Source organism: Parasteatoda tepidariorum, chromosome 12 (assembly GCF_982258835.1).
Source record: "Parasteatoda tepidariorum strain Cologne lab strain chromosome 12, Ptep-v5.0, whole genome shotgun sequence".
In the NCBI taxonomy this organism is placed as follows: domain Eukaryota; kingdom Metazoa; phylum Arthropoda; class Arachnida; order Araneae; family Theridiidae; genus Parasteatoda; species Parasteatoda tepidariorum.
Window position 1 is genome coordinate 48,520,222 of NC_141766.1, and position 25,880 is coordinate 48,546,101.

The 25,880-nt window shown below is 27.9% G+C and overlaps 1 protein-coding gene across 2 annotated transcripts in view; it reads left to right on the top strand.

The window, feature by feature from the left end:
* The window catches only part of LOC107442099 (carbonic anhydrase-related protein 10), a 67,324-nt gene that overhangs the window by 3,905 nt on the left and 37,539 nt on the right, over positions 1 to 25,880 (top strand). For both annotated transcript variants that reach the window (XM_087155639.1, XM_087155638.1), the window contains exon 2: positions 22,486 to 22,533. In XM_087155639.1, the coding sequence (XP_087011765.1) occupies positions 22,486 to 22,533 (48 nt within the window). The remainder of the gene's footprint in view (positions 1 to 22,485; positions 22,534 to 25,880) is intronic.

A 25,880-nucleotide genomic window follows, 5' to 3' on the forward strand; every position in this document is an offset into this window, starting at 1 on the left:
TTAAAAAGGGCAAAAAATGCCCTTAAAAATGCAAAAATTGCGCAAAGAATGCCTTAAATAAAGTAAAAATATTGAATTAAACAAATGTTTTGCTCTTTAAAATTATTATGAGTCATTTAAAAAATATAAAACAATGCAATACTTGTTCTACGTTCATTAAAGTTTGAAAAATATGTTTTATATCCTAAAATAACAAAAAAAGGAAAATATATTGACACCAAAATATTTTTATTTCGTATAGAAACTTTAATGGATATAACAACTTCCATCTCATAATATTACTAAATATCAGAATTACATTGGATTATTAAATGTTTTTTGATAATTTGAAATGTAAACGAGCGTCTCTTGTCTGAAAGTAAATTTTCATTCCTGCAGAAGCTTCTTTCAACGTCTACTGATGTTATAGGTGTGTACTTGAAAAAGACGGTCTCACTTACTGACAATTCTTCTTCAATTTGAAAAGATTTTGCTTCACCTGTTAATATCCTATAGATTTTCTTCATTGTTTGGAAGCCAGTGTAATAATGAAAATTGATAAAAAATAATAAAAATAGGAAAAATTAACAAAAAAATTAAAAAAATGCATTAAAATGCAAAATAGGCCCAAAAATTTAAAGAAAAATGCCCTATAAATCTAAAAAAATGCTCTAAAAGACAAAAAATATCCAAAAATGCAAAAAATGCAAAAAAATGCAAATGTCATCAAAATCCGGGCCTTATTATTTAGTATATTTGAAGTCACCTACTGGAGCCATTAAAATTGAGTCCTAGAATGTCAAAATCCAATCATTAGATTAAAAGTTATTCAGCGTGGTCAGTTCTTTTTTCTTGGTGAGCTCAACATTTTTGAAATAGTTTACATATTGCTCAATTCAAACTTTTCTTTAAAATAAAATATGATGTGGCAAAACTGTCTACGTTATTAATGCAATTATTTAATTATAATAGTCTTCTATATTTTAATTAATCTTACATTGTCTTGCAATCTTGCATATTTATATCTTGCACGCGATAATTGTAAACTCCCTCATGATTTAAACGAAATGATGAAAAAATGGTACCGTATACCTTTTTAAAAACTTTTTTCAAAACACTTTTAAACATTTTATTTTTATGCATTTAACTGCAACGTTAGCTAAGCGACGAGAAAAGGCTTTCTAAGCATTATTGTTATCATTTTTTTTTATTATCATTATATTTGAAAAAATCTGAAAATTTTCGGTTCTTTAATTTATTTTCCATAAATTTCACGCTGATTTCACGCAATTAGACACTAGCTCTTTTTTTTTTTACTCTTAATTATTTCTTCGGAAAAGTTATTATTATAATCCAACAACTAATTAAAATGTACCAATAAACTAATATTTCTTTTCTTCTGACATTTCTCTTCAGAAAAATTAAATTGTTGATTTTTCTTATAAGTGGATATAGGTAAAAAAAAATAATGCTCTAGGGTTAATAAATACTAAAAAGAGCTGATTTTTTAACTCTAATGAAACTCTATGAGCGTTGAAAAGTACATATTTGCACTTTAGTTTCGTGGAATTATTCATTTAAAATTCACAACTCGTCCACTTTATGGAAAAATAAATCTTTAAAAATTAATTAGAAAAAAATATGCATTTTATTTTTGTAAAATTAAAATTTATTCTTTACTATTACGAAATTTAGAAAGAATAAAAAAAACTCATATAATTACTATAGAAACGAGTAAGAGAAATGAATATTTATATCAGAAGTTTTTGCATCGACGCACAAATATATTTTTAAAAACATAGAAACATTTAAGCTCAACTACCTATAATTTCAAAGAATGTTTGATGCTATTTATATTTTTCTTTGGTCAGCTGTTCACTAGTTTATTTATTTCAATTTCTATAAGATCAGCAAAAATTTTTCTGCTTTATTTATTTATCTATTTTTGATATCGAAACAGGAAAACTGTAATTAAATGCATTTTGGTTTGATTTGATATTTGTTCAGATAGTACTCAGACTTCATTAGAAAAGGACTTCACTGACTTCGACGTAAATTGGAACACAAAATTAAATTTAAAAAGCGAAGTTCTAAGCTTATTCCTTTCTTTAAAATTTTCTCTCTCTTTTGTTTGCTCGTAGGAAATTATAGTTGAATAAACAAAGGATATCAATCCCAATTTTAGGATGAAAAAAAAAGTATAAAACAGAAGATCGTATCGAAAAAAATATTAAAAAAGTTAAGACATCAAACTGTGATGTATTTTGCTATGAAACTTTTTGTAGAAAAAATATAAGCTATTTATTCAAAAAAAGAATAAATAAATAAATAAAACAAATCGGGAATATCAAAGTTTGCTGTAAATGTTCCATAAAGATACTTCTTAAAAGGTGATAAAACATTAACAGCAAGTAATTTTGAATTTTACAGATATTTTTGTTATTTGCAGTAAAAAATCACTACTTCCAAAATAGCTTATTCTTTAAAGTTTATAATTCAAAATTAAAAAGGAGAAAAAATTGTGGAGATAATATATATATATATATATATATATATATATATATATATATATATATATATATATATATATATATATATATATACACACATCACCGTTGTTGAATAGCCACTTCAATTTTGAGTTTACGACTACCAATGTTGAACTCCGTAGCCTTCTAATTTTTGACCTAATCTAAAAGTCAAGGCTACTCCTGGATCCAGCATTGAGAGAAATTGTACTTTCGCAGAGGACTTTCTGCTAACCCACATTTGCGTTACACGAAGAAAAAAACCGCGAAAATCTTCCACGGTTAGCCTGACGGCAAGGGGACTCTAGCCCATGATTCATCTACCACTGAGAATATTTATGTCAGCACAGTGGTGGGTGTGAGCCGGGTGCATAATTTATATAGACCAGCCATCGTTGGGATTCCGACCCGGGTCCCTTCATTGAAAAGCAGGAGCTCTCTCCCCTGAGCCACCACGGATCTAGATATTTAATTTACAAATATTTCTGGTCGATGGTAGTTAGTTGAAGCATTTTCTGTCCTCGATTTTTTTTTTTTTGTCAATCTTTAACATTTCTTAAAGGTGGTAATCCTGAGAGTGATTCCTTAAAGTTCGTATTTGTATTCAATTTTTATTTCATGTACACTCATTAATAAGCATATTTAAAATTAAATTTCTGAACCACTAAAACCGTAGGTTAGAATATAATCACACTATCCATAGACCAAAAGTTATTTAGGTGTTTCATTTTCCGCAATGAGACGAACAAAATACCAATGTTTCTTCGAATTAATTTTTTTTGGTAATAAATGTTGATTCTTTTTCGAAAATAAAATTTGAGATTTCGTATCTTTCATGCTTTCATAAAATTCTTTTTTCTCCGTCTGTCTCCACGTGAAGAATTGATCCGAACTATTCACGCTATTACTTTACACGCATACATACTTAGTAACTCAAACACAACCCATACGATAAGAACATTCTAATTAATTGAATAGAATACTAGAATAGATGTGCTTATAAATGCCTTAATATGATCCTATATAATGATAGTAGTAAAAAATAATTTAATTTCGCCATTGTTTTCAGATTTAGAATATATAGGTTTAATAAGTAAAATTCCATTAAAAAATAATTAAACTAAAAGCATTAGTGTGTCAGATTGGCTTAACGCATAATACAAACGCTACTTGTTGCTATGCAACGTTGTCTGCCAGTGTAGGGAATATTTTTTTAAATATAAAAATAATTAAACCAAAAAAATTTTAATATTTAAAAAAATAATTAAACAAAAATAATTAAACAAAAATGATTAAACAAAAATAATTTTAAACTAAAAGCATTAATATGTGAGATTGGCTTAACGCATAACACAAACGCTATGTGTTACTATTCAGAGTTGTTTGCTAGGGTACGAAACATTTTTTTTAAATATAAAAATAATTAAATCTAAAAAATTTTAATATTTAAAAAAATAATTAAACAAAAATAATTAAACAAAAATTATTAAACAAAAATAATTTTAAACTAAAAGCATTAATATGTGAGATTGGCTTAACGCATAACACAAACGCTATGTGTTGCTATGTATAAACTATTCAGAGTTGTTTGCTAGTGTATGAAACATTTTTTAAATATAAAAATAATTAATCTAAAAGAACTTAAATAATTAAACCAAAAGAACTTAAATAATTAAACTAAAAGCATTAATATGTGAGAATGGCTTAACGCATAACACAAACGCTATGTGTTGCTATTCAGAGTTGTCTGCCAGTGTATGAAGCATTTTTTTAAATTATAAAAATAATTAAACTAAAGAAACTTAAATAATTAAACTAAAAGAACTTACAGAAACTAACGCTGCATAGCTACGTGTTGCTATGCAGCGTTGTCTGCCAGTGTACGGACATTTTTAATTACCTATTGGTAACGCTGCAATGAAGCGAACCTCATCTACAAATTTAACCCTATGCCTAGTTAACCAGTTTTTAGGAACAGAATAGTGAGGAATGAGGATAGGTTGCTATGCAGCGTTGTCTGCCAGTGTACGGACATTTTTAATTACCTATTGGTAACGCTGCAATGAAGCGAACCTCATCTACAAATTTAACCCTATGCCTAGTTAACCAGTTTTTAGGAACAGAATAGTGAGGAATGAGGATAGGTTGCTATGCAGCGTTGTCTGCCAGTGTACGGACATTTTTAATTACCTATTGGTAACGCTGCAATGAAGCGAACCTCATCTACAAATTTAACCCTATGCCTAGTTAACCAGTTTTTAGGAACAGAATAGTGAGGAATGAGGATAGGTTGCTATGCAGCGTTGTCTGCCAGTGTATGAAATATTTTTAATTACCTATTGGTAACGCTGCAATGAAGCGAACCTCATCTACAAATTTAACCCTATGCCTAGTTAACCAGTTTTTAGGAACAGAATAGTGAGGAATGAGGATAGGTTGCTATGCAACGTTGCCTGCCAGTGTAAGAAACATTTTTAATTACCTATTGGTAACGCTGCAATGAAGCGAACCTCATCTACAAATTTAACCCTATGTCTAGTTAACCAGTTTTTAGGAACAGAATAGTGAGGAATGAGGATAGGTTGCTATGCAACGTTGCCTGCCAGTGTATGAAACATTTTTAATTACCTATTGGTAACGCTGCAATGAAGCGAACCTCATCTACAAATTTAACCCTATACCTAGTTAACCAGTTTTTAGGAACAAAATAGTGAGGAACAAAGAAAGGAACAAAGCTTTCAGAATTCAGCTTTTTTAGGAACAAAGCTTTCAGAATTTTCGATAATTTTTCAACATTTTATAAGTCTCACCATGAAACAGCTGGTTCGTTCGTTGTAGTGGAACTGGGCGTCTGAGGCCTTACGGTCCTTTGTTGAAACAGCTGGATCAACGTGGCGTTGTATATGAACTTTTAAATCATTTATATATAGTGGTGTGGAAAAGAAGTTTCGATGAATAAAAAATTAAAACTTCAGCTTGGCTACCACTGGAATAAGTTTTTACAAATGCATTTTACAAATATATTACACTTAGAAAATCGGTTGCTCTGTATAATATATATACAGTCAGACCTCGATATAAGGTCATCCGCATATAAGGTCACCCCGCATATAAGGTCACTTTTCCAAAGTCTCGGCTCACTGAATAGGAATTCTTTGTTACAAAATATCGGATATATGGTCAAGTTTTAAAAATCGTTATCGCTTATAAGATCATTTTAATCTGAGGCGAGGGAAGCTCTTTTCTAATAAAAGCCTATTTAACTTCCTTACAAGGCAATTACCCCTCTCGAGTTCTTGGAAAATGTTGCAGCCAACAAACGAGCTACAATTTCTGAAATTATTTCACAAGTTGTGGACAATGACAGTGATCCTGAGACTGTAGCTGTAACTCATGTGGAAGCCTCCAATGCAATAAATGTGATACGAAATTTTTTTACAAATCATGAGGGAGCTGAGTAGCATTTTGAGAAGTTACAAAATCTAGAAAATATTGTTCAAAAAATGAAACCAAAAACGAGACGAACCTACATAAATGATTATTTTAAATAAGGTAAGATATAATGTATGTATGTGCACTTTGTGAAAATTTGTAAACAGCTTTATTGTAAATTAAATTTTTTTTTAAAATCTAACTTTCTTTAATTCTTTACTAATTCTGTTCAAATTTATTGACTTAAACATTTAATTTATGGCTGATCGTTTTCGTTTGTATTAAAATTTTTAATAAGTCTTAAGGTGTACTATTTACGTGCTTAGTTACGAACTGCTAATGAATCGGTCAAAAGGTCACCCCGTTTATAAGGTCACTTTTGCGATTGCGATGTCCCTTAGGGTGACCTTATATCGAGGTCTGACTATATATATATCTATATATATATATATATATATATATATATATATATATATATATATATATATATATATATATATATATATATATATATATATTGTATATATATATATATATATATATATATATATATATATATATATATATATATATATATATATATATTGTATATATATATATATATATATATATATATATATATATATATATATATATATATATATATATATATATATATATATATATATATATATATATATATATATATAAAATGCCTTTGTTAAAGAGTAAGGGTAGAGCTATTCTATTTAGGGAATTCAAGGCTGAAAACATACCATTGAATAATAATTAGATTTATATTTGAAAGGAGGAGTTATTTTTAGAATCTTGCCCCTCTTTCACTTCCATATTAGGAAGCATTAAATGATTTTCCATAGTGCGTAGAGTTACAAAGGCATGTGCGACTGGGACCTAAGTACACCAATATCTGTAGTATTTAGTGTGAGAGCGATTGTTTTCTCACGTCTCTTGCTGAATAACGTGTTCCACAAAACATCTGTCGGAACCATCCGGAGTTACGTCCACACCCCTTCCCTTGGGGAGGGCGGATGTGAACTGTTATAACCACCAGCATATCTTTTAATAAACCTTTTGATAACTTATTATGGTTTTGACTGCATTTCTTAGTATGAATACGCCAATGATAACAGAGGTGTAGCACTGTTATTATATATATATATATATATATATAAGTTCAAAATGAAGAATAAAACAAAGAAAAATTATAGACATATGAAAAAAAGGGGTGGGAAATAATAAGTAAAAAAAAAATAACAAACAATATTTTATTTAAAAAAAAAAAAAAAAAAAAAAGTGAAATGTTAATTAAAAAACCGGAAAAAAAAAGATATAATCTTTTCTTCAGCCCACACGATTATATCCGCAAAACAGAGTGCTTTCTGATATTGTATCAATAAAGCCAAAGCAAAATATATTAATACAATAGTGTGAGGAGCACTCAAAAAAATTTTTTTTATAAAATAACTACGTAAAAATAGATCATAAAAAGTAAATATAACATGTAAAAACAGATAATAAAATAAAATAAAAAGAAAAAATAAAATTAAAATAAAAAACATTAAAAAGGGGGGACTATAAAGCGAGTAGCAAAATCATAACAACCTACTTGGACAGTTATTTTTCAAGAATGATTTAAAAATGTTTTCGCAGAAAGATTGCCAGATTACAAAATATGAAAACAAAAGATGAAAACAAAAGCGCAAATTGAGTGTAACAAAAGGGTTCTAAAGTGTCGTTCTTACTGCACTGCTAAAGTGATTTGTTATTCTGAGTTTTGATTTGTTAGTTACCAAGGATGTTAGTTACCATCCTTGGTAACTAACAAATCAAAACTCAGAATAACAAATCACTTTAGCAGTGCAGTAAGAACGACACTTTAGAACCCTTTTGTTACACTCAATTTGCGCTTTTGTTTTCATCTTTTGTTTTCATATTTTGTAATCTGGCAATCTTTCTGCGAAAACATTTTTAAATCATTCTTGAAAAATAACTGTCCAAGTAGGTTGTTATGATTTTGCTACTCGCTTTATAGTCCCCCCTTTTTAATGTTTTTTATTTTAATTTTATTTTTTCTTTTTCTTTTATTTTATTATCTGTTTTTACATGTTATATTTACTTTTTATGATCTATTTTTACGTAGTTATTTTATAAAAAAAATTTTTTTGAGTGCTCCTCACACTATTGTATTAATATATTTTGCTTTGGCTTTATTGATACAATATCAGAAAGCACTCTGTTTTGCGGATATAATCGTGTGGGCTGAAGAAAAGATTATATCTTTTTTTTTTCCGGTTTTTTAATTAACATTTCACTTTTTTTTTTTTTTTTTTTTTTTTTTTTAAATAAAATATTGTTTGTTATTTATTTTTTTTTTTTTACTTATTATTTCCCACCCCTTTTTTTCATATGTCTATAATTTTTCTTTGTTTTATTCTTCATTTTGAACTTATCTAATGAGTGCTGTTTACTTGCAGCTTAAGCGCAATAAATGTTACTTATTGTTTTTCTTAACTTTCTTAGTGTTTTCTTGTATTTATTTATTTATATATATATATATATATATATATATATATATATATATATATATATATATATATATATATATATATATATATAGTGACTATTTTTTGAAAAAATTGAAATAATTCAGTGCTACAGTGGTTCTTTATTACCGAATTAGACAATTCAATATTAATTCATACAAAAAACGAAACATATATAAAGTGTAAAGTTAGAAATTACGAGAAAAAAATTGAAATATCATGATAACTTTATCCATAAAAATTCAAAAAAATCAAGTTTGTTAGAGTGTGTGACAATTTAACACTGAGAAAAGCTTTCAAACAGCATATTTTTATTTCGATTTTTTTCAGTAATTTTTCTTTTTTTTCTTTCCTCTTGTTTTCTTCTTTACTTTCTTTCTTTTTTGAAAAATATGAAGAAAAAAAATTAACAAGCTTTTGAAAAATCGAAATAATTCAGTGCTACAGCGGTACTTTATTATCGAATTAGACAGTTCAAAACTAATTTATAGAAAAAACAAAAAACAGACTTTAATCGATACATAAAGAGTAAAATTGAAAATTAAGAGAAAAAAAAATTAAATATCGTGATAACTATATTCATAAAAATTGAAAAAACAAAACAAAACAAGTTTGGTAGAGTGAGTGGTAATTTAATGGAGAACAAAAATTCCAAACAATTTAGTATGCAAGGAAAAAGTAAAATCATTATAAAACAAAAGAAGAAAATAAAATACAAGGAAAAAGAAATCAATTGTTTGAATTTAGTTAACTTTTGAATTATTTTATTCATCATTTCTATCATATCATTTTGAATTTGCGTTTTGATTTTTTTTTAGTAATTTTTCTTTCTTTTCTCTCTTTTTTTTTTCGTTTTTCCTTGTTTCTTTTCTTTCTTTCCTTTTTTGAAAATCTGAAAACAAATTTCACATTTTTGAAAAATTGAAATAATTCAGTGCAAGATCAACACTTTATTACCAAATTATGCAATTCAAAACCAACTCACACAAAAAACAGACTATATTCCATACATAAAAAGTAAAACCCGAAATTAAGAGAAAAAATTGAAATACCATCATAATTTTCTCCGTAAAAATAGAAGAAAAATATGTTTGCTAGAGTATGCGACAATTTAACGGGGAACAAAACTTCCAAACAGTTTAGTATGCAAATAACAAAGTAAAGTCATTATAAAACAAAAGAAGAAAAATAATAAAATGCGAGGAAAAAAAATCAATTGTTCGAATTTAGTTATGGCGTTGCATAATGTAAAAGAAGAAAACTTTCCAACAAGACTCGTTACGGCATTGGAATAGTGTGGGGCCATTCGTTGGTCGTCTGAAGTCTAGTCCATTAGCCTTGTTCGCATTCTTACCTTTAGAGATCTATGCAATTACGTCTTGATGAAGACCATACCATTTATTACGCATGAAAATGAGATAACATAACAACAGAAAACCAATAACAGCCTTGCTTTTCTATTGATTACTTTTCTCTTCTTTATCAGAACAGTTAAAAAGCTCACTTTCATATAATTGTTGCGTTAGTTAATATAATATTTGGACTCTATTTACGATTCCTCTTTTGATCTTTTTTAGTATTATATTTAAATTTAAATTCATATTTGGATGGTAAGTGTGATATTGAAAACAACTAAGTTCTTTTCTTTTTCTACATATTGATTAGTTGAAAAATTTACTTTTGTATAATTGTTGCGTTAGTTAATATAATATTTGGACTCTATTTACGATTCCTCTTTTGATCTTTTTTAGTATTATATTTAAATTTAAATTCATATTTGGATGGTAAGTGTGATATTGAAAACAACTAAGTTCTTTTCTTTTTCTACATATTGATTAGTTGAAAAATTTACTTTTGTATAATTGTTGCGTTAGTTAATATAATATTTGGACTCTATTTACGATTCCTCTTTTGATCTTTTTTAGTATTATATTTAAATTTAAATTCATATTTGGATGGTAAGTGTGATATTGAAAACAACTAAGTTCTTTTCTTTTTCTACTTATTGATTAGTTGAAAAATTTACTTTTGTATAATTGTTGCGTTAGTTAATATAATATTTGGACTCTATTTACGATTCCTCTTTTGATCTTTTTTAGTATTATATTTAAATTTAAATTCATATTTGGATGGTAAGTGTGATATTGAAAACAACTAAGTTCTTTTCTTTTTCTACTTATTGATTAGTTGAAAAATTTACTTTTGTATAATTGTTGCGTTAGTTAATATAATATTTGGACTCTATTTACGATTCCTCTTTTGATCTTTTTTAGTATTATATTTAAATTTAAATTCATATTTGGATGGTAAGTGTGATATTGAAAACAACTAAGTTCTTTTCTTTTTCTACATATTGATTAGTTGAAAAATTTACTTTTGTATAATTGTTGCGTTAGTTAATATAATATTTGGACTCTATTTACGATTCCTCTTTTGATATTTTTTAGTATTATATTTAAATTTTAATTTAAATTTGGATGGTAAGTGTGATATTGAAAACAACTAAGTTCTTTTTTTTTCTACATATTGAATAGTTGAAAAATTCACTTTTACATAATTGTTGAGTTAGTTAATATAATATTTGGATTTAGCAATCCTTTATTTGGTTTCTTTTATTATTATATGTCTTAATTTTAAATTCCCATCTTAAATTGATGATAAGTTTCATGTTTAAAGCAAATAAATTTTGTTTTTTTTCTTCAACAAATAGAACAGTAAAAAACTCACTTTCGCATAATTGTTGGGTTATTTAATAAATTATTTGGTCTTATCATTCCTTCATTTGGGTTTTTTATAATTATCTAAAAATTTCAAATTCACAATTTAAAATGATGATAAATTTGATACTTATAATAAATAAATTCTCTTTTTTCTCATCATATAGAACAGTGAAAAAAACTCAATTTCTCTTGAATTTTGGGTTGAACTTTGCCCTGCGATGCTCTACTAAGGCACCATAAACAGTCACCACTTTAAAATTAAGAAATTTTACACCTTGGTCATTTGTTACAACATTATTATAAGAATTTTAAAATTGTATAATAATACTTTATTATGTATTTTAAATGCTATAGTGCTGACATTAGATCAAACAGCATTTAAAAGTACTCGGAGTGCAAAGGGTGAATACAATATTTGAACATATTTAAGTTTATATTTAAGTTGATTATAAATTTAATATTAAAAACAAATAACTATCGTCCTAATTAACTAAAATAATAGTTGAAATATTAATTTTCAAATAGTTATTGAGTTAGTTAAAGAAATATTTGCAATAAAATACAATTTACTTCGAATTTATTTCGTTTTCTTACATTTTTTTAATATTATGCTAAAATTTTAATTTCATATTATAATTGATGATAAATGTTATATTTGAAATGAATTATCTTTTCTTACCTGTAATTAATTTTCTAAAATTAACAAACGCAATCATAAAAATTAGTATTTAGTAGTTAATGCAATATTTAAGAATATCTTGCAACTTACTTTCCCGGCTGAATTTTTTTCAGTACTTTCCTTCATTTTTAATATTTAAATATAAAGCAAATATTTTAAATTCATAATTTGTGTGGGCATTTGGAACAAACATATTTCGTTTTTTTAATCAAAATATAGAGCAGATATAAATCTTACTTTCGCACAATTATTTAATAAGTTAAAATAATAATTAAATTAAGAGACAATTTTCTTTTAATTTCTTCCATTTTAAGTCGCTTTTTACTGTTTATTAAATTTTAAATTATTATTTGAAATCGTTGATACGTGTAAAATTTTTAAACAAATAAATTCACACTCTAATAAACCTATAAAACAGCAAAAAGCATTTACTTTAATTTCATTATTTGGTTCGTTAGTATAATAATCGAGCTTCATCGGTACCTTACTTTTTTTGTTAAATTTCTTTCCTTCTTTTATGATTGGGTTTAAATATCAAATTCATATTTTAAAATGATAATAAGTATGAAATTGTGAAATAAATAAATTTACTTATTTATTAGCCTATAATAGAACAGTAAAAAATAATACTATTACTTTTATTTCATTATATGATTAACTGCTATTAATGTTTTATCTAAGCTAGCAATTTACTTTCTTTTTGTTGAATTTTCTCTATACTTTATTTCTTTTATTGCTGTTAAGTTTAACTTTTAAATTGCTGGTAAGTAGGAAATTGTGGAACAAATAATATTCCGTATCAGCAAATTATCAGTTAAAATACTTATTCTATCACATAATAGTTTGGTTATACTAGTTCGTAAAGTGTTGAAACTCAACGAAAATTTACTTTTTTGTTTAATTTAATTCCTTTGACCCTTTTTAACAATTCGTCTTTAATTTAAAGTACATATTTTAAGTTGATGTAAAGTGTGACGTATTGAAACAAATTAATTCAATTCTTTATTATATCATTCTTTAAAACAGGTTAAAAACTCTCTTTCACGTGATTATTTGATTTAACATAAAATTTAAAATTAAATATTAATTTCCTTGAATTAAATACTAGAATTAATTACTTGAATTAAATTGAATTAATTTACTTGATTGGTTTTTTATGTTTTTTATATTTTAAATTGATGATAAGTATGGTGTTTTGTAACAAATAAATTAATGTTATTTTCTCATAAAAGATAAAAAAATAACAAAATTTATTTGTTTTGAATTTTTCAAATTAGAAAAAAAACAGTGTATTCCCCTAATTTTATTTTCTTCATACCTATTACCGTAAAGTTTTCTCTTGTTATTTTGTGGTTTTATTAATATGAGTTTAAATTAATTATTTTTTATGAAAAAAATTTTATGTTATTTATTTTATGTTAAATTATTTTTTATGTAAAATAATAAAATTTAAAAAGAAATTGAAATCTTTTTAAATTTCCTTTTTCAATGATTGAGAAAAAAGAGATTATATATTTATATTTTAAATAGGTACAAAATTTCATTTTTTAGTTACGAATAAAATTGATTTAGCGTTCCACTTTTTTTTTAGAAAATGAACTAAAAAAGTTTTCCCAGTTCTAAAAAAAGTTTTCGATGAAGTTTACTGGAACCCTGAATATTCCGTGCAAGATTGTATGATTTGACATTGTCCATTCGTAAAACTGCCATGGTTAATTTTTAAATACACAATAAATAAATTTCTTCTTCGCAAACGCAAATAACTCAATTACTGTTATTTTCATTCTTTAGGAGTTGTACAGCGTGCAAAGAAATAAGCATACCACCCTAATTAACTTTTGATCTAATGGTTGGATCTTTCCTTTCAAGGACTCAATGGTTCGAGGGGCTAATCTCAAATATGTTAATTAATTAGTGCAAACGATATTTTAAGCTATGAAATCAAGCACAAAAAAGTTCTTTCCCTGAATTAACATGACTTTTCATAGATGGATTCGGATTTCTGACCCCTAAGTTATAGGGGGTTGCCTCAATCTGGGAAATAGGGTCCCTATAGTTTAGTCAGGAAAGCGATTTAAAGTTTTCAACCCTTAATGTGAATTTTACTTTTTGGGATTTCACCATATCTCGAATTTTGACTTTATAACTTTTTGTGAGAATTTAAACATTTTTACACTCAATTATTACATTTGTTTATTCAAAGGTAATTCCATACAAAATACAGGTTCCAGTAAATATTTATTATTATTTTATTTTGATAATAGTAAAAAAGAAATTCAATTGGAAGGTATGCAATTTTTTACATCATTTAAAAAAAATGTAATTTTAAATAGCAAAACATTAAACTAGAGCGAAATATATATTTCGAAATGTTTCATAAATATTTATCTCGTTATTCACCCTGAAACTTTAATTTTCAAAATAAAAATTTTTGAAAAATTTAATTTTAAATATTAGAAAATTTAGTTTTTTTAAGAAGGCTAGTAAATAATAGAATGGTATTAACTCCCTAAGAAAAGTCTTTAAATTGATTTTTCTGATCATCCTTCATAAAAAAATGCGTTTCTCAAAAAATGTCAAATAGATAAAATTTTGTTGGTTGTTCTCCATAAAAGATGCAAGCCTTTAAGAATATCCATGAAAGTTTTGTTCTCGTTATTTTCTATAAAAAAAATGTTGCTTTTAAGGAATTTCATAGAAAGGATTTTTCAAGTTTTTATTCTTAAAAGAATGCAGGTGTCGTTGTTTTTCATTATATTTTTCTTGTGTTGTCTACCGTTAAAATAAGCAGTTCACCGAAAATTTCCTTTTAAGTTATATCGTTATTCCTAAAGAAGTATTAGGCTGTTTAATTTGTGAAAAAATTTAAGAATTTAATATTTTTTTTCTTTCTTTACATTTATTTATTTTGAAAAAGAGCCTGTTAATCACTCTGGAGGACCATTGTTAATTACAATAATTACACTGGAAAACAAATTTTACACAAAATACTTGATCTGGCCTAATTCGGGTTTGGAGATTCTAAATCTGTTAGTAAAGCTAAAGATTTCTTTAAACGACATTTCTAGCATATTTTTTTGACAAAATATACAAGTTTATAAAACAGAGGGTTGCATAATGTTATGACGAATTTCTAGAGGAATTATGGCATATCGTCAGGATTAAAAATGAATCAGGATCCTAGAAAAGTCATCGTGCGTGGTTACGGGAGCTTCCGTATTATGATTTACTCAGAATCACACGAAGAAGAAGTTCATGATAAAGAAGCGCCCTAGCAGTATGATGACATTTCCTGGCAGGGTCCCTATGCAATTTTAATCCTGATGGTGTGTCGTAACTACTCTAGAAGTTTGTCGTAACATTTATATGTTGTTGTAGACTTTAAAGGCAAAAGGTGCGATTATTTTTGTTTTCCAGTGGCGCCATCTATGGCCAAGAATTTGAATTCGGCCACACCCATACGTTACATCCGTTTATAAGGTGTACCCATTTATACGTCTATTGTTTCATCCACAGATAGTAATTTTGACCTTAACCAGCGAACAATCAATCTTCAATTCAGTACCCCCCGAGGTATAATTCGTTATGGAAACATGAAGGACTTTGTGACCTGACGGAATGGAAACATAAAGGACTTTGTGATCTGACTGATTTAACGTGCCCCAGTCACCATTTACTGTACGAGGGGTCTACGGCCGGCGGGATTTGATCTCCCGTTGTCACAAACGAAAGTCCAGCGTTCTGCCAACTAATCTGTTCCTACCCTACAACTTTTATACAACCCCCTGATATGTATAACGTCTTTAAACTTGTATATTTTGGCAAAAAAAATCTAAAAATTTGTTTTAAATAACTGTTGCTTGGAGTAATAAAACCAATTGCAGATTTGAAATCAACGAAACAAAAGTATGAAAAATGTTAGAAAATCTCATGTATCAGAAAATAAATAAGAAAAAAAATCTTCAGTATTTTGTTAATGGTAATGTTTTATATCGTTAATTGTTAATGCTAAGAAAGCTGTTTACGAGCAAAACAATGATAATACCCTCCAAACATCTCCTGCATAAGAAATCTCTTTATTTTTTCAAAAATAAATTTTGCTCTATTAGTTTCCTGAAGTACTATTTTAGTGTTCATAGCGCAATAAAAAGAAAAAAGTCGTCAAGCTACTTTTCTTGGAATCTATCTAGAAATACTTTGTTTTTTCAATTACACGGTACTGAAGGGGTTGTAAAAAAAGTATGAAATCTCTTCTATACTAACTCTATGTAAACAATCGTTCTTTTATCAACAAATGTTGTGGAAAATTTTAAAAGGCAAAACTGGGCACAATTTGAAAATCATTTTGAAGCTTTTAGAAATCCAGGCTTACCAACTATTGCGCCTTTTGCAAAATATTTCAGAGTGGTAAACATTTAAAAGCCAAAACTTTTCAATATTTTCAGGGCTGCGAACTTTCTACTTTTTCAGTAAACATTTTTCTTAGAGGTAGCTAAGCATGCATTACAATGTTTTATTTTTTATTCGTTTAAACTTATTTTCCACATAAAAATGAATCAAAAGTTTATGTGCAACGCTACTCTGTTTCAGTTCTATCGTGGAAAGGCATTTAAAATGTTGGCAAAATTAGCAAAAATTCTGAAAGCTTCGGTTTTTGAACATCTACCACTCCATAAAATATTTTACAAAAAGCGTAGTAGTAGTTGGTTGGCCAGTATTTTTGGTAATTTTGCTAACATTTTAATAGCCTCACCAAGAGAGCTGTAGCAAAGTGGCGCTGTAGATGAGTTTTTAAAACATTTATACGTAGTGGTTTGAATAATAAATTCAAATCAATAGAAAATAATACGTCAATATTTTAACAAAGGTACCACTAGAATAAATGTTTACAAATAGCGTAGAAAATTGAGAGCATTGGAAATCACGTCATTTTTTTTCCATGCAAACTTTGAATCCACCCAAATGAGGAGAGTAAGTCAACAACTTATATCTAGCTTTAACGCCAGCAATTTTCGAAATAACTTCTTATGATGGAAATATTTGTAGTAAAATACTTTTTTTAATCAGAGAGGTATTGAAAAAAGGAAGGAAAAAAACTTTTAACTTCCTACGCTCATTTTGTAGGTTGCAAATTTTGCATGAGTAATAAGGATCAAATTTTTAAAAAACTTCAAGCTTATTCTTTAAAATTGCGCCAACAGTTCTGTCATGTAAAATTTTTGAATTAATCTGTTGCTAAAAACAATACTGAGTTTACATACAACTAGTATGGTTTTGTTCTATACCTGCAAATTGCGCCGCGATGGCTCAGGTGATAGAGAGTTCTCCTTCAAAAGAGGTGAACCGGTTTCAAATCCCTCCAATGATTGGTCGATACGAATCCGCATCCGGCTTGCACCAACCACAGTGCTGATGAGAAATATCCTCAGTGGTAGACAGATCATGGGTTAGAGTACCGTTGCCGTCAGGCTAACAGTGGGAGGTTCTCGTGGTCCTCCTCTCCATGTAACGCAAATTAAAAAAGTCCTCCACGAAGGCAAAACTCCTTCCAATATTTGACCCAGTAGTTCCCTTATCTTCTGCATTGGGTTCAAAATTATAAGACTACGGAGTTGAACATTTGTAGTCGTAAACCTAAAAATTGGATTGGCTGTTCAACGACGGTTATGAAATCCCTGTAGATTTCATATTTAATTATTTTATTGGATCACTGAAAGCCCGGTAATTACTATGGTTTTCCCCTTAATATATCTAAATATTTGTGATGTAGCTCGTACCTGTTAATGTTCTTGTGTAATTGTAAGTGATTTCGTAATTTTAGATTGTAGGGGTTCGGTAATAAATCACATTAAACTTACAAAAATTCTAAAAATATTCTTTTCTAGGAATAACTACTTTTAATTAAAGATTCTGGTTAAGAAAAATAATTCGCGCACACGCAATACTGAAAAAGATATTGTTGACTGACAATGTGAATACGAGATAAGTATAGTTTAAACCTCATTTGGCTCATAACCAAAAGTACACGCAATGATTCTAATTAAGGTAGAAATATATGATGGCGCAAGTTCATAAATTAAAAAATAATGGAACATAAGTAAACATAAATGATTTAAAGTTAGAAAAAATTTATAAAACTATCAATTTGCTGAATGCTTTATTAGAGTACAAATTTCTCAAGAGTAAGTGAAAAATTAGAAAGTTATTATTAATTTATGAAACTGAGAGCTTTAAATAGAAATTTTTAAGTTTGGTCATGGGTAAAACAGGTTTTCAAAACCCCCATTTTCTGTTACATATAAGCGATTGAATTTTTTTCTCTTATTTAATTAAAAATTTATATTTCAGGAATTATAAGGATTCTATTTACTTCATTTTAGTCAAAAGATTTTATGAAGTGGTAGTGAATCAAAAAAAAAGCTTACAGAATTTCGATTGATTTTACCAAAAATTCTCTCACCAAAATAAAATTGGGTACTCGGAATTTCGAACTACAACGCGTTTTGCAAAATATTTTTTAGCTAGGTAGACAATCAAAAACCAAGCAGAACCAGTTTTTTGATAATTTTGCTATCATTTCTAAAGCTTCACCAGAAATAAGTCGGAAAAAAATGGCGTCTCATATAAACTTTTTCATCTAAATATGAATTTTTTCACCTAAATAAAATTGAGTACTGAGAATTGCCAATTAGTACGCGTTTCGTAAAATATTTCTTCGGAAAGTAAGCAATCAAAGACTAGAGATTTCAGAATGTTTGGTAATTTTGCCAACATTTCAAAAGCATCACGAGAGGGCTGGAAAAAATGGCGTTTCATATAAACTTTTTAAACGTCTAGAAAATAACTTTAAATTATATTCAAAATAAACAATAATATCTTACTTACTTTTCCAAAAAGTGTAGAAAGTTGACAACCGATATATTGTTACAGGCGAGTTGTTGAAACTCCTTTCACTTTTATTTATTCATAATCCTTTTAATTATTCAATCTTAACTACCACTCTGACTTACATTTCAAATTATTCTTATTTAAAACAAAAACACTTTTTACATTTATTATCAACTGTAGAGTGAAAAAACAATTAGCTAGAAAAATTTGATAATTTTAATTTCTTTTGATGTAATTTTGAATATTATTAGTCTGTACTTTTTGCATTTCCAGTAGCATGCGAATACTAATCGATAATTTAAGTATTTTATATGAAATATTGAATTGTTTACTTGTACTGGTTGGAAAAATATTTAAATATATATATATTTTTCTGATTGAAAGTCACACATAGAGTTTAGTAGCAAGTTACTAGAGGGAATTGTACAAAACTTTCAGAGATTATAAAAAATTCTTAAATGTTATAAAGAAAATCATAAAAATGCAAAAAGCAGTTCTTAATTTCAAATTAAAATATGTTCTTTACCTTACAAATATAAATTAAATGCAATATTAAATAGTGAATTTATTGAAAAACTAATACCGAAAAAAAATTCCCATGCACTTTAAAATAGCAAAAGTTGGGAAATAATTTCACTGTCTTTCTTTATTTCTTGTAAAATTGCGCAATTTTTAATCGGTTACTATAGACGTTAAAATAAAAGAGAATTGCAGAGGAGGTGAAGGGGGAATTAATTCACTTTCTTGCTATCTGGAGTACAAAAAGTCACTTTTCTCTTAAAACCAAACACAAAAAAATGAAAAATATTGCACAATTATTTTTTCATTTCATGACGATTTTTGACATTCTAAAAAATTATCTTTTCTCTCTAAATACCAAAGATTTTTATTAATATTTCTGTTTGAGTTCGAATACGTTTTCGTTTAATTCTGTACTATTTTAACATACTTTGCAGCATACATCAGAGCAATTGCCATCCTGGCAAATAGAATGTCATATTAAGTGTCGAAAATCCATAGTTGCTGCTAGTAATATTTTTGTGATTTGAGAGGGGCTATAAAGGTGTTGCAGCAAACCAATTCTATTAAATTTTAAGTACAGACCAAGGATGCCAACTACTACGCTTTTTTTCAGAGTGGCCGAGAATTTAAAGCTGAAACTTTCGGAGTATTCGGTAATTTTGCCAACATTTTAAAAGCCTCACAAACAAAGAGATGGTAGAGGTAGTAAGTTCTATTCCCACCTGCCGAAGACTCCTCGTGTTATAAATGGTGACTGGTGCCTGCTAAATCGGTCAGGTCACAAATTCCGCTATGTTCTCATAATAAATTATACCTCTTGTGGTACTGAATTGGATATTGATCGTTCTCTGGTTTAGGTCTAAATTACGATCAGTGGACACATGAATGGATACATGAATGGGCCCGCTCTATAAAATGGATTATAAGGTATGTGTGACTGAAGTCGTATTTTTGACCATAGATGGCGCCACTAAAACCCAAAAACGCACTCTCTATCTAAAAATTTGCTTGGTTTCACTAAGCAGACTTGCTGATATTGACATGTGGCATAAGAAACAGTAACAACGCAAAGCTGGTACAAAGTGGCGTTTCATAAGATCAGAGATGCCAATTTGCTCCGGACCGCAAATATATATTTTAAAGTGGTAGTTTATCAATTGTGATTCTTGGTTCAATAAATTCAATTTAGTAAATTTTTACCCACCACTATTTCTAAATAATTCGTAGGCTTATATAATTCACCACTTTATGATACATACATACCTGCCAACTTTTAATCCCTTCCATTATGATTTTTCCCAGTGGTATTAAAATGGAATAAAAATTTCAATTTTATGCAAAAAATACGTTGTATTTTAAAAAGCTTAAGCTGCCTACCATGATAGTAACACATATTAATATATATGCTTAGTTTTCTTAAGAATAGTGGTGATGAAAATCATTTAAAAATTTAGTTCATAGAAGAAAAAATAGTATATACTTACTAAGACTTTAAATATAAAAATAAAATTTTACGCCAAATGCGTAAAAGTTGGCAGGTATGTACATATGTCATGCTATACCCTTTAAGAAGGAAGCAAAAGAAGTTAAATATTCGCAAAATTTACTTGTAGTTATTTACCACTTTTTTAATAATTTTGAACTGTCCGGAGCAGTGGGCATCTCTGTAAGATATTTGAATAATTTTCTTTCAGACATCAGGAAAATAATTTTAAATCAAGTTTGCAAAACAAAGAATAAAAAATTAAAAAATAAAATTAGCTTCTATTCGAAGAAATTTTTCCAAAAAGCTTAGAAAATTGTCGACCATGTACAAGATGGCCTCAATCATGAAAATTTACGAAGTGATCACAAATTTTTAATGAGATTGTTGGATATTTTTTAAGTTTTCATGATTTCACATGTATGTATAATTTTTCTCGAAGTCTGATTCTAGCTAGAGAATCAGACACCGATCCTTATGTTCCAGCTAAGACCCATCGAGTACATACGTACTTTTAAAATCTGTGGAAACAAAAGTTCTGCAGTTGATCACTGAGCAGTACCATGCGTACAGAGAATTGGAGAAAATTTTCTTCTCCTATGACTATATTAAGGAAGTAGCCTCACAAATAAGATCCCTACTGCAGAAGATCAAAATTGTGATGCATGCCTTTAAATCATCCTCAGGGACATATTTCCCAGACCGTCGCTAGATAGACCCCCCAGTGCTGCTTTAGTGGGACGTAAGTAAAAGTACTACCTATATATATATATATATATATATATATATATATATATATATATATATATATATATATATATATATATATACATATATATATATATACATATATTTTTTATTTATTTACTTATATATATATGTATAGCACATCAAAGACAAAAAGGAAAAAAATAAGAAATAAGAGAAATGTATATATAAAAGATATATGTAATATAGAATGCCTCATACGAGCCTTTCTATATTAAATGATAAGGTTAAAACAGATGTCTCTTATCAATTTTAAGATATAGAAATCGTTCTCTCACAAAGAGCAATAAAAAGTCAAAAGGGCAATTAAAAGACTATTTTCTGAAGTTAAGAGGCAATAATTCGTAGATGAAATACGCATTAAGATAGTTCCGAAAATTCCCCAGCTTCAGAATGGCGCCTTCCTTTTAGCAAATCAAAATCTCTGAATTTTCCTATTTGAATGACGTTTGACGTTTCATTAAAATAAGGACATTCTTGCAACCAATTCCCTTTCAGAATCCCCGTTTAAATATCAGGAGCAGCAAAAATTCGTGGCTTTTTCATTTTTTCATGGCTAGATAAATCTTCGCCAAATCCCAACATCCCTGCCATGGAAATCCCACCAATGTAATCCATGCAAAAATCCAACGAACATTGTTTTAAATAACTTAACATGAATTAATAAAATTTCTATTTGTATGAATCAGCCTTAGTCTCTTGAATTATCTAGCCATTAAAGGCATATATATATATATATATATATATATATATATATATATATATATATATATATATATATATATATATATATATATATATATATATATATATATATATATATATATATATATATATATATATATATATATATATATATATATATATATATATATATAGTAACACATAAGAATAGTTAAGTGTATATTATTTTTCTAATGCAAAATTTCTGAATTATTCATAGGTGCAGCCGGAAGCTGGGAAGAATGGTGGACTTACGACGGAATTTCAGGTATTTAGTTTTGAAGGGTTTCTTTATACAATTTGTTTAGAGCTTGTTAGATTTGAAAACGTATTTGGAAACTGGCAAACTTTTACAAACTGGCGAATATAAGTGAATCGAAAAATTCCTTAATGTTTTCAACTTGTAAACCAACCTTTCAACTGGGCACCTGGAGCTGCTTGCTGCCACAGGTCTACCACTTATCTTAAAAAGCTTAAAAGGAATATTTCAATTCTATCTCTTTTTAGATGTATGATTATCACTTTTTTTTTCTCGGTTATAAATGGTAAAATTGAGTGTAAAAAGAACTTACTACAAAAAAACATGTATGAAGTTGGATCTTTATTTAATGAAATTGAGGTGACCATAAAAAAATGGTTCTTAAATGGAGTACATCTTTAATCCACTGGTGGTTTAGCAAGAAGGGAAAATTAGGAAAATGTTTTCTCTCTATACATACTATTTTTCTACCTAATAACATGAAAAAACCTTTTTTATTATGCAGAGAAGTCTGCAGATTAAAATACGTCATTTTACGTGCAGAACCGTCAGTGGGTTAAGCACAGTTTTACCCGTCAATGAATGACGCCAAAAAGTAGTCTATATTAAAGCATTAATATGAAAAATAGTATGGTTTGTATATGTAAAGAACTCCCCTAACTATGTATCTGGAGCAATAGTGGGGGCTCTAGTTACGAGGTTTAACTAATTCAAGTCATTATTATTGGGCTATTATTTAAAGCAGGTTTTGGCTTGGGTTGGCAACAGGCCTATAGGGAGAAAGAAGCTTTCCTCCTTGAAATGTGCTATTTCTTATTTCATAGCAGCAGACGGTTTCAGACTTTGTGGCAAGGGGAGATCTTTTTATAGACAAACTATAGTTCATATCTGTTTACACCAAGAGGATGCTTTGCTCTTTTACTCTCTAATTAAGCCTTTAAAAAGCACTATGCATTGGCTTTCGATCTAATTAAAAATACTTACATTAATAATATTCTGTGGTGGGTGGAATTATCTTATTTTGCAAAATAAATACTAGTAATGAACCTTGTATGGTACAATCCCTTTTTTTCTGTTTTGGAAAAAAGAAATCGTCCCAATGAAAAGTCTTCTTGACAAAAATTGCTAAAAGAAAGTCCCCCTTTTACCTTCATAGGCATTTTGTGAAAATTTCCTTCCCCCTTTTTGCAAATTTAGAACTGCTCATTTATTTCGTAATAAATTAGCATGTACATTTTTTTTAAAATTTTACTTTTTATTTCGTACATTACAAGAATGAAATAACAAAAACGAAGTAAATTAGTACAAGAATTAATTATTTTTCTAAGAAGAATTGCTACAATTACGTTTTTGTTTTATCAACTTTTTTTTTCACTTTATCTAGCATAACACGTTTACTGCCAACTGAGTACAAGTGAATATGCCATATCCATAAATGAAAAGTAGTAATCTATACAGATAAAACCAAAGCTAAATTTTCTTATTTTAGCAACAATTTTAGTTTTGAAAATTCACAGTGACTGAGTACAAGTAGATATTCTTTATCTTTCTCTGAAAAGGGGCAATCTATAAAGATAAAATCAAAGTTAAATTTTCTTTTTTTGGCAATTATTTTAGTATTTAAGATTCAAAATATGTTTATTTCAATAAACAATATGTTATTGTCGGAAGAAAATATTTTTTTGCAAAAATAGTTGGATGATAATTTGCATCTTGTTACTATTTGACTTGTTTTATCTACACAAACTATTAGGAAAAATTTCGTCTATTTTAATGCAAGATCGGCAGCGAAAGTGTTTAAGTATTCAACTTCAATAACTGATGAGATAATATACCTTCTTAAAATAGCAATACTTGCACCTGCATATCCAAGAAAAATCCTTCCGTTAAAGAAATCAGAAGTGGGAATGTATTATACATGCTCTCCTAAATCTAAGGATTTTACAATGTGTTTTTAATAATAGTCGTTAACAAAAGCAGAATTTTTTTAAAAGGAACAGAGATTTTCAAAAACTTTTATTAGAATTTATGAATTTGATATTTCTGTTTAAAATATTTATAAACATTAATGTAAATTTTAGTAGTAAATATGTAGTAGTAGTAAAATGTAGTAGTCAACATTTGTGTAAATTATTTATACGTAGAAATAAAATATTAATACATTAGCTTTACTACTAAGAAAATACTGTCTGAAGCTACGAAATCCGTAGGAATGAAATACTGAGCAAAACTTGACCATAGTCGTTTATATTAGGAGCGTTTTATATTTTTTATACATAAGCATTAATCGTCTTCAAATCAGTTTTTTAATTTCTTTTTGGTATTTAGGAGATAATGCGTGTCACATGCAAGGGCCATTTAGTAAATTTGAGTGTTTTATCTGTCACGAGTTGCAATCCTGCCAATACAATCACGTGAAGGCGTCGTTCTCAAACATCATTTTGCGAATGAAAAACTAATAGAATTAAACATGTCACAAAATGTTAGGAACGCTTACACATTGGATTTTTGTTGAATATCTTGCTTTTTTGAGATAAACGTTAACAATAAAATAATTGAGTTATAGGTCTTTAACGTTTTGAAAATGGGACATGCTCAAAAAAAAAAAGAACTGTTACTAAGGCTAACCCGTTGCTAAACACATAAAATACCTATTTGATGCATATACAAATATGCTACAGGGGACTAAAAATGTTAGATCTCATTATTTTTACTTATTTAATAATTCAATCGTAACTACCTTCATGACTTAGTGTAAATTATTCTTATTTAAAGCAAAAATATTTTTAACAAACACCTTCGCGAGTTAACTGAAAGAAATATGGCAGAAAAAATTGTTAATTTTAATCCTTTTTAATACATTTTTGTTTTTTTTTAATCGGTCCACCACTTTTTCCATTTTTAATCATCCTTGATATCCCTGCATATATTTGGCTATCTGTAAATTTCGGGACTGGGCATCACCTCCTAAATTAGAAAGCCTCCACACGGTTTTTTATAAGTAGTTTGATCAAGCTATTTAAAAAGTGAACCAGTTGTGCGCATGAATCCAAGTTCCATTTTAAAAGTACTTGAGAGAAATTTATCATATTTATTTGAAAATTGGATCTGTAGTGATTGACAAGTAAATAAGACTAACTAATCATATTCATACACAAAACAAATTTTTAGACATATATTTGCTACCGCTCTCTAACATTTAATAGATTTTCTGTTAAATGACTCTTTCGTAAGCTGGTATACCTTCATAGTGGTCTGATCAGATTATATTACGGACAATGCGTAATGGTTGGCAGCTTTGCTATAATAGTAATAGAACAAAGTAGGGATTCATATGAACTGCTAGCTGAGCTGTA